Source organism: Salmo salar, chromosome ssa07 (assembly GCF_905237065.1).
Source record: "Salmo salar chromosome ssa07, Ssal_v3.1, whole genome shotgun sequence".
Classification (NCBI taxonomy): Eukaryota; Metazoa; Chordata; class Actinopteri; order Salmoniformes; family Salmonidae; genus Salmo; species Salmo salar.
Window position 1 is genome coordinate 28588478 of NC_059448.1, and position 10075 is coordinate 28598552.

Here is a 10075-nt window from a genome sequence, read left to right on the forward strand (position 1 = left end):
GGGAACTACAACAGTTCCCGTAGTGAAAATAGTATTTTGAGTTTAAGTCGTTATTTGAGTCTAAAGGATGGTTTTGTGTTTGTTTTACGGTCCCAAGTTGGCCGCCTGCGGTATTGTTGTCAGTATGTGGGGAATCATAATGCTTGTAAGATATAAATTGTAACTTTAACTATATTGGTTTAAGTTGCTTATTATTATGGGGGTGGCAGGTTTCTAGATAGAATCCCCGAGTTGACAAGGTACAAATCTTTTGTTCTGCCCCTGAACAAGGCAGTTGACCCACTATTCCTAGGCCGTCATTGTAAATAAGAATTTGTTCTTAACTGATTAGTATGTGTCATTGTCAGTGATTGTTTGAAGACTAGGTTATTGATAGATGGTGAAAAAGTATGGGTTGTTTACAGTTATTTGCATGCAAATGTAGCAGTGGGATGTTGTTCCCCTAGATTATGCACCAAATTGCACACAAGGACCAATTCAAATAGGCCACGTCAAGAGGGGATCTTAATAATAATAGTTCAGTGAGTTTTTATTTATTTAATTACAGCTGCATAGCTAATGTTATTTTTGTTGGTGTACAAACACTTTTTATATCAATATTGTACATACACGTGATTGTAAAAGATTTGTATATTTTGGTTTGGCCCATCGCGGGTTATCTGTATTTCCGTACCCGCTTATTTCTCTTTTGCCTGACCTTCGGCTATTAAGGTGTCTGAGAGCTGTGACTGCGCCAAGGGCTAAAGTATTGTGTGTTGTCTCTTCGTGTGCAGGGCAAATAAAAAATAATCCAACCAGCAGACCTCCAGTTGTGGCAGTGTCCTAATTAAAAGTACACAACGCAGAACGAACCACGCTACACAATGACAATATTTTGTGTGGGGTGGGTATAATTTGTGGAACGTTCCAACAGGAATTGCCAACAAACAACGCATTCAAACTTGTATATCGGCCGAATAAGATACCGGGTATGGAGTGGGCTATTTCATAAAGTTTTCACTCACCACGTTTATTCAGAAAAATGTCTCTGGAAGCCTATGGACAAACATTAAGAAAAAGCTACGTGGTGAGTTGATGCCTATTCGGCAGCTAGTTAGCTAGGTGAATTGATCGTGCTACTTTGTATGCGTTGTTTGTTGGCAACCTTGTACTTTACGAAGTTTTTGGAACAGATTCCTGTTGGAACGTTCCACCAACTATACCCACCCTTTTGTGTGTGAGATCAATGCACATAGCTAGCTAACAAGCTAAATCACTTAGCTATGACAGTGAATTGTATAGTTCTCATGTCACATTGGTTTGCCTCACAAGGACTTAGTCAGAATTTATACTGAGTGGTTAGTCGATATGGATTAACAGCATCCAGGCTTACTCTGTTACAGGTGTTTGTTATCAAAGGAAATCTCATTGTGAGGTTTAATTTCCCTTTAGGCTATTTGTTCTGCTCATCACATCCATGTTTGTTTTAGAATAGTCATGTCATCACGGCAAGTCATTTGCAACCTAGCAATAATCAGATTCTCTCTCGCTATCCCTCAGGCAATGTTAGGTATTTTCTTCACCACATTCTGCTGTGCTGATAGAGGATGTGCCTTTCAATGAGGAAGACATGCACAACGAGTGAGTACACACACACACACACACACACCTCTGACTCACAGTGGAAGAATAACTTCAGAAATGTAGCACAGGAGATGGAGACATGCACATGGGTGTAATGTAACATAGGGAGGGGAGGATATTTTTAATTTAACTCGGCAAGTAGGTTAAGAACAAATTCTTATTTACAATGACGGCCTACCGGGGAACAGTGGGTTATCTGCCTTGTTCAGGGCAGAAGGACATTTTAACTTGTCAGCTCGGGGATTCGATCCAGCAACCTTCCAGTTACTGGCCCAACGCTCTAGGCCACCTGCCGCCCCATAGGAATCAGCCTATGTCTATACAGTAGAGGATGTAGAAAAGAGGGCTCGTCTTTCCTTGATTCCTCACCTCCTGCTCATAACTCATTGGAGAAGGTCAGAGGGGAGGACCAAAAAGGTTGAAAAGGAAGAGAGGCGGCGAGTAATCAGCGGATGACGTTTATTGTCATGAATCTTGACCTGTAGGCAGAACTGAGCAATTTCCGCAATCTTGGCCAGCAGCAGTCAAAATTGGCTATATAGTAAACATGTATTAAAACAAACATTTCTGCATAAAAATATTCAAACCCTTATCTTTAATTTAAGGTTAGGGTTAGCAGTGTGGTTAGGTTTAAAATATGATTTTATAACTTTTTGGCTGTGGCAGCTAGTGACCACTCTGCAGAGCTGCCTCCAGGGCAAGATTCATTACAACAAATGCCAACCTGTGAGGAATCATGGAAAGACAAGTTGAGGTAGAGCCCTACTCTTTTATTTTCTCACCATATCTCTTCCTCGCAGTCAAAACCCTCCACATATCATCTACGACCTGTACAACCAAGTTGGCTATAATTGTTTCATCGCAGCGGGTATCTACATGCTGGTTGCAGTTCTCTCTTTCTGCCAGATCAAACTGAACAAGTGCAAGGAGTACATGGTGCACTAATACCACCTGCTGGACTGGGCATGCTACTTCTGCAACACAGCAAAACACTGTCTGGAGAAGAAGAGTGGCTTTTTCCGTAAATGTTCTATACTGAGTCTGAATGAATGGTAGCGTTGTTATTGTCTGGCTGTGTCCTGATTCTCAACACTTATCCCAAAGTGTTCACTTGTACACTCTCCATCATGGATTTAAAAGCATTGGGATTGAGGTGGCAGGTAGCCTAGTGGTTAGAGCGTTGGGCCAGTAACCAAAAGGTTGCTAAATCGAATCCCCGAGCTGACAAGGTACAAATCTGTCGTTCTGCCCCTGAACAAGGAAGTTAACCCACTGTTCCTAGCCCGTCATTGTAAATAAGAATGTGTTCTTAACTGATTTGCCTAGTTAAATAAAAAATGTAAGCATTGGCTGAAGGGAGTATCCACTGTTATTAAATCCATGAGAGGGAGTGTGCAAGTGCACACTTTTGGAGAAGGGTGGAGAATCAGGAGACAGCCTTTGTCTGTGTATGATTAACAAATCTATTGATCACTAACACCTTGCTATTATTTATCTACTAAAATTAAATCACCAGAGTTGTATGATTTCCTAGCTAATGTCTTCAGAACTGGGAATGATAACTACCCTGTTAATTCGCTGTGCCTGTCTTCCCCTCAGGTAAAAAAAAATCTCTGTAGAAATGTATCAAATGACAGTTGTATTTGTTTGAAACCAGTTTGAGGCCTTAGCTTGTGTAGCAGATGCAAGGAAGTTTCGTTAGTTTGTTTTATAACTTATACTGACAGCTGTGGCTGTTTTGCGTAATGTATTGTTTTTTTCTACCTTCTTGCCCATTGTGCTGTTGTCTGTGCCCAATAATGTTTGTACCATGTTTAATGCTGCTACCATGCTTTGTTGTCACGTGTTGATGCCTTGCTATGTTCTCGTCTTAGGTCTGTCTTTATGTAGTGATGTGTGTTTTGTCCAATTTTTTAAATCCCAGCCCCCGTCCCTTTTGGTAGGGCGTCATTGTAAATAAGAATTTGTTCTTAACTGACTTGCCTAGTTATTAAAAATATATATAAATGTTGAGCGAAGACGAACTGCTGCACAAACACTATGGAAGCTATAGTCTAGAGCAGCGTTCCTTAAAGTATGGGTCTGGTCGCGGACTTGTTAATTGTGGGTCGTGACGTAAATGTATAATTATTTCATTAATTGAATTAATTTGGCCAAGTGCAACTGCGCTCTCGGTTCAGTGCGCTCTCTGCTTATCAGCGGTCTCTGCTCAGTTTGGGGAGAGGTTGTAGAGGGAGATGCCCATGTGCTTCGTTGTTTACCGAATCTTTTTTTCTGCAGTTTTCTTGAAGATCACTCCGCGATCGTTCAAGCCACTGACTTGTTATTCCCGCTCGCCATCACTCACCGCTGTCATGAAATGGACTCATGCTTGCCACAAGTTCTGACTGAGCTCAATCGTCATGAAACGCAAATAACGTGTGTATGAAAGAGACAGTCACGGTGAGAAATAACGAGGAGCGCCCACAATGTGTTTTGTGTGGGGAAATGCTTAGTAATGAGTCTCTCGAAACGAACAAATTAATAAAACGACACGTCCTGACCAAACATCCAGGCACAACATGACAGTAAACCCAGGGAGTTATTTCAGAACAGGGCTGAATGCTTCAGGAAATAGTGCTTCGAAAGTGGAAAAGTCGATTAGCAAGACATTGTCATTTAATAACCGGCGATAAACAGAAATGAGGGAGTACTATCTCTCATAGTAGTAGATGCGAGTTTCTCTTTCAAACAATCAGCTGGCATTGTAACGTTACACAGCTAATAGCTAACGTTAGCCAAAGCAAGCTAACTAGCTACTGATAGTGCAACCCAAAGAAACAGTAGAGATGAAAATTTCAGGCCTACTGTACATTTTACTGTAAAAAGTATTATTGAAAACAAGTCTAGGTTGGAACTGTTGCAAGTAATACTTTTTATTCTGAACTGGAATAAACTGATTGAAGCAAGATACTTTTTTAGACAAACACTCACACAGTGATTCTCCTGCCTGCCTGAGAAAGCAGTAAGATGTTCAGATCCAGTTTGGCACCACATACCTATGCAAGTCAGGGTTCTCAAGTACAGAAACAGTGTCAGTGCTGAGCATGACCTCAGTTTTGCACTGCCAAAAACTGAGCCCAGAGTAGACATGCTTGTTGAAAACTTCAACCAGCCACACACTTCTCATTAGGACTGTGTATATGTGTGTTTTCTGGTCTACATCTGTGTTAGGTGATCAATCAGTTTATTCCAGTTCAGAATAAAAAAATATGTATTTTAAGAGCAACAGTTCCAACCTAGATTTTCTATCAACAATAATTTATACAGTAAGATGTACAGTAGGCCAGATTTTTTGTATCTGTACTGTTACTTAGGGTTGCACGATCAAAAAGCCTGTGTGTGTGTGTGTATTCTGTTATACATCTGTGTGATGTGATCAATCTGTTTATTCCAGTTCAGAATGAAATTATTTATTGTATTTTAACAGCAACAGTTCCAACCTAGACTGGTATGTAAGAGTGTTTATAATGGGGAAAAATAAACAGGAAAACATTTCTGGGTATTTCATTGTTATTTATTTTTGTATATATTGCATATTTTTTAGGCATAAGGGCAATGAAATGTTCCGATATTTACGTATAGTTGCATATTTTCCTAAACTTGGGTCCCAGGAAAACACAGAATTTCTCATTTGGGTCCCAGGCTGAAAAAGTTTAAGAACCCCTGGTCTAGAGCACCAGTTAAATTGTAATTTTTGCAATATCTTGAGAATGGGCAACATATACTATCATCCTAAATTGACATGTTGAATTATTGTCGTATTAAATTATTTTATAGGCTTATGCGCAAATTTCCTTAATGTGGACAGTTTGTTTAGGCCTACCACTTTACACAAGTTTGCATTTTCACCACATAAATTAGATGGAATTACACATCCTTTTTACTGCAGATTGGTGATGTTAATATACAAGTGTATAGTCATCAAGATTATACTAAATCGATTGCTTTAACAGATTAATATATTTGGTTTGGTACTGTTGATGTTATCATACTCGCCTGGTCTTCACGGGATTTAGAACACAGTTGATCTATATCAAACTCAATGGCAAGGAAAAATCGGGGCCTCTCTTTCTAAAAGTTGCTGGCCACAAAGAAATACACGGATTTGACAGTTAAGCTATCACTCAAACGAAAGCCAAACTATGTAGAACCCAAAAAGATGTAGAACTACTGCGAGGTGATGATTATCCAGTCAAAAAAAGTGTTGCGTTTCCTTTTTCTATTGGCCATCTAACGTAAACATTGTGGCAGAGGATTAGTTGATAAATGGCTACCTCACGTTCTTAGTTATCGACAAGTATATGTAGTCTACCCAAGTTCTTTGTGGTTTGTCTTTTAGAAGTGCGCAAACGGTACATGTCGCCACGGTTATTTTCCCGGTTCCATTGATTTCTATACTATATCGATGTGAGTGCTTTAATTTGTGCGCGCTACTGATTACAGTAGAACAGGCTCATCAATAGCTCTTATCCACATTCAATGATCCAACGTTCTAAACACACTTCCTACCGGCGTGGCAATTTCCGGTGGCGCATACTATAGAACGGAAGTCAGTCTAGTTATCGACGATATAACGTTACTACCACTATGCCGCAGTTTTTACTGGGTGTCCTCAGGACTTGCCTCAAACTAATATTAATGATGTACATTGAATTGTTAAATCAGCCTCCGAGACTCCAGCTTGCTAGCTTATGCTTGCTAGCTATATTTGTTAGCAAAAAATAATTGTTATTCATGTCTTCTACACAGTATCAAACAAAGATACATTGACAGGGGTGATCACCGTGAGGGCTGCCTGTTACAGCTCCATGAGGAAGAGTGAAAAGCCGCACAGCATGAGAGTAGGGAAAGGTTATAGATAGCTTCTAGGGACCTTGTTAAACATCTCCTGTAGGACACTATCATCATGGTCAAAATGTGTTGGAGACAGTGTCAATGTTTAATCTTATCAATAGATAGATATTAATGATGGGTCCCAATCCCAATTTCGAATTGCCCACTTAACAGGTTATTTGATAAAGATCTGTTGATGCAGTGTTTGGTAATTGTGTCACTGAGAGACAATGTATTCCTGTATAGTTAAATGAGCCCCTAGTTAAGAAGACTAGACACTATGTTTTGTTATTTATGAGTCATTCAATATCCATAACAAAAATGCACCTGAAAAGTGTTCAGCCTATGTAATAGTAAATACTTGTTTATTAGGGTGTGAAGCCAGGTTCCAGTTGATGGGATAGAGTTCCGTAAACCTACTAACTTGTGTGCTGATGGAATAAGGTAAGTTGGAGGTTCCTAGAATGAAAACATTTTCTTGTGATTATTTTTTTTTTTTGTATCCAGATGATAAGCCTAAACAGTGGCATCTTTACGATGTAATGACAAATGTTTGGGACGAAGACTGGGGCGAAATATAGAATCTATAAATCTGTATATTTTAATCCATTTTATTCTTTACTCTTAACTCCCTCACTAGATTTAAGCACCAGCTGTCAGAGCAGGTCACAGATCACTGCACTTGTACATAGCTCATCTGTAAATAGCCCATGCAATCTACCTCATCCCCATACTGTATTTATTTATTGATCTTGCTCCTTTGCACCCCAGTATCTCAACTTGCACATTCATCTTCTGCACATTCTACCATTCCAGTGTTTAATTGCTATATTGTAATTACTTCTCCACTGTGGCCTATTTATTGCCTTACCTCTCTTATCCTACCTCATTTGCACATGCTGTATATAGATTTTTCTACTGTATTATTGATTGTATGTTTGTTTGTTCCATGTGTAACTCAGTGTTGTTGTATGTGTCTGCTTTGCTTTATCTTGGCCAGGTCGCAGTTGCAAATGAGAACTTGTTCTCAACTAGCCTACCTGGTTAAATCAAGGTGAAATAAAAAAAAATATTGGAACTTTCAGGCTTGTGCTGTTTCTGGAAAAGTTACACGAATCTTTGTCATAGTAATCACTCCAACCTGATGTTAAGGTTTTAAAATGTTTTGCAGAAGTTCTCTCTACAAAGCACTCAATGGATACATGCCTGACATGGGCCTTCTCCGCGTCTCAGAAACGTATGCCAACTTTTCTCCACTTACTGCCCCTCTTGTGACAACAATGGAAATGTCAGCTGACGTGCCCCTGGTTGAGTCCGCCTTTGGGCCAGTGCAAGCTGGCAGTGTGCTGTCCTATCAACTTCCACAGCCAAAGACCCGTGAAATTGTGAAGATTGCCGATGCCCCTTTTTCCACCAATACTTCCATTAGATGGCTACAGGCTTCAGTCTTCCCAGTGTGCTTACGTCCTTAGACATCAGGAGCAGTTCCACGTCAAGGCATCAGAGACAACCTACGAGGTGTCACACAATGTTGAGGTTGCTACAAGGGAGCAGAGCAGCAGCCCGGAATGGCATCAGCTCAGGAAAATGAAAATAACATCCTCTCGTTTCCGAGAGGTTTGCCATGTCAGGGGAGAGATCTCAGCTGACCACGTAGCTGTGTGCCTGTTCAAGGGAACTGGTATGCAGACCATGGAGATGAAGAGGGGGCTAGCCATGGAGCCAAAGGCACACTGAAGAATGTTAACTTCTTTCCGTGTGGCTTCGTAGTGCACCCAGATGCTCTGTGGTTAGGATCCTCTCCAGGTGGCATCATATTTGATCCCAGTGTGAGACCACACTTTGGACTCTTAGAGGTCGAGTGCCCAAATGTACCAAGTTATGTTGACTGCCCTTACCTGAAGATGCAGAATGGAGAGCTGAAGTTGAAGAGATCTCATGCTTACTACTGGCAGGTGTAAGGTCTCATCCTTCTCACAGGTTGTAGCTGGTGTGACTTTGTCATCTGGGCACAGGAGGACATCCTAGTTGAAAGGATATATAAAGATCTACAGGTTTCAAAAACTATGAGGGAAGGTTGACCACTTTTTTTTTACCACTACTTGCATCAATGTGTCTATCTCGGACCTGAATGGATCCCCTGCATGGGTGCAAAGTTTAGTGGTTTCATGAAAAATAAGTATTGATGTTCTTGTGAAGAAAACTACAGTAGAATAGATTTGTTTAAAAAGAAAATGTTTTTCAGCAAATGTTCAACAGTTCAGTTAATCAATTACACATCTTTAACATTGTATTCAATATTGCATTCTGGCTATTTGGTGTTTACTTGATTTCTTTCCCCCACCCCTAAACTCATTGCCTAATTAAAGCCAATGAGTTTCTTTATTGCAAAGATGTGATGTAGGCAGTAGTAGCCTACTCGGATCATGTGCATCACTGTATGAAATAGTTTCAATAAAAGTACAAAGTTTACAGTAGGCTACAACCATATTATAGAAATCTATAGAAAAAAAGTCCTAGTTACAGAACACATCTTACTACATTATTATAAATAGTACAGGAATTAATCACAGTGTATTCCCTTGTATCGACCAATCTCTGTTGGCTTCTATTCTAACTATACAGTAGTTCAGTGGGGATGACGAGAGCCTATTGGGGTGCACCACATTGAGGTCAAATGAGAGGACACCACTCAAGACTACTATTGGGCCCAACACGTTGAGGTTAAGGGAGAGGAAGCCACTGCAAACTATTGGCATGCACCCCATACTCCATAAATGATAGGCCTAAAGGTTAGAGTCATGTAATCTCTCGTCGATATATTATTACGCTAGGGGGTTTAGCCCTCTCAGTACAAACTTTAGCACCTTCCTTTTAATTTTATGTTACTATATAAAATGATTGAGTGTCAGGTGCCGTAAAACAAATCTCCGCTGTGCTGTGTCAGCACAATGGACGGAGCGCGACGCGGTGTGAAGGGGAGCTATGGAAATCCATTGGGCGGTTAGGTATGACTCCTTTGGATTTCCATAAAAAACGGGGAAACAACTCAAGCGTTCCTACAACACAGAACTAAGACGCGAGGCTACAGGGTTGCACAGAACCCTCTGTCTTCTCCAGCCTCTAAACAAATAGATGGGTTAGCTGACAACATCACGGATACGGATGTGCGCGCTTCCATGGGGCAGAAGTCTGCACGTTGTTGTGATTCTGGATGTCTTGTCCAGATTGCTAGCAATAATGCCAAGAAACTGCCACGTGGGAATCGTAATTTGTCGTTTCAACTCGTTTCATGTTTTGATACCATGTCTTTTGACTGATTTCATGTCAATGATGCTAATATGGTTAGAATTCGCTAGCTAGCTAACCAACAACTGTAAGGAAGTATTTGAGAGACAACAAGTGCTCATTGTGATAATGTATAAAACATTTTTTAAATAAACATTGCAGAGGAAATATAGCTAACGTAAGCCTACATGTTGTCAAAAGTCTAAGCCAAACCCTTCTGTTTTGCCCCATAGTTGCGCAAGCGTCGCAAAAGCAACGGACCGTCTTCACACTGGAGTCAAAGTGGTCC

General features: G+C 40.4%; 1 protein-coding gene across 1 annotated transcript; it reads left to right on the top strand.

Moving 5' to 3' along the window:
• The first annotated feature begins 67 nt into the window (after positions 1-67).
• Positions 68-2798, top strand: rnaseka (ribonuclease, RNase K a). Its single transcript, XM_045722554.1, is given in 4 exon segments — positions 68-145; positions 1540-1562; positions 1564-1620; positions 2424-2798. Coding segments are annotated over 4 exon segments (303 nt in total). The 3' UTR covers positions 2569-2798.
• Positions 2799-10075: the final 7277 nt, after the last annotated feature.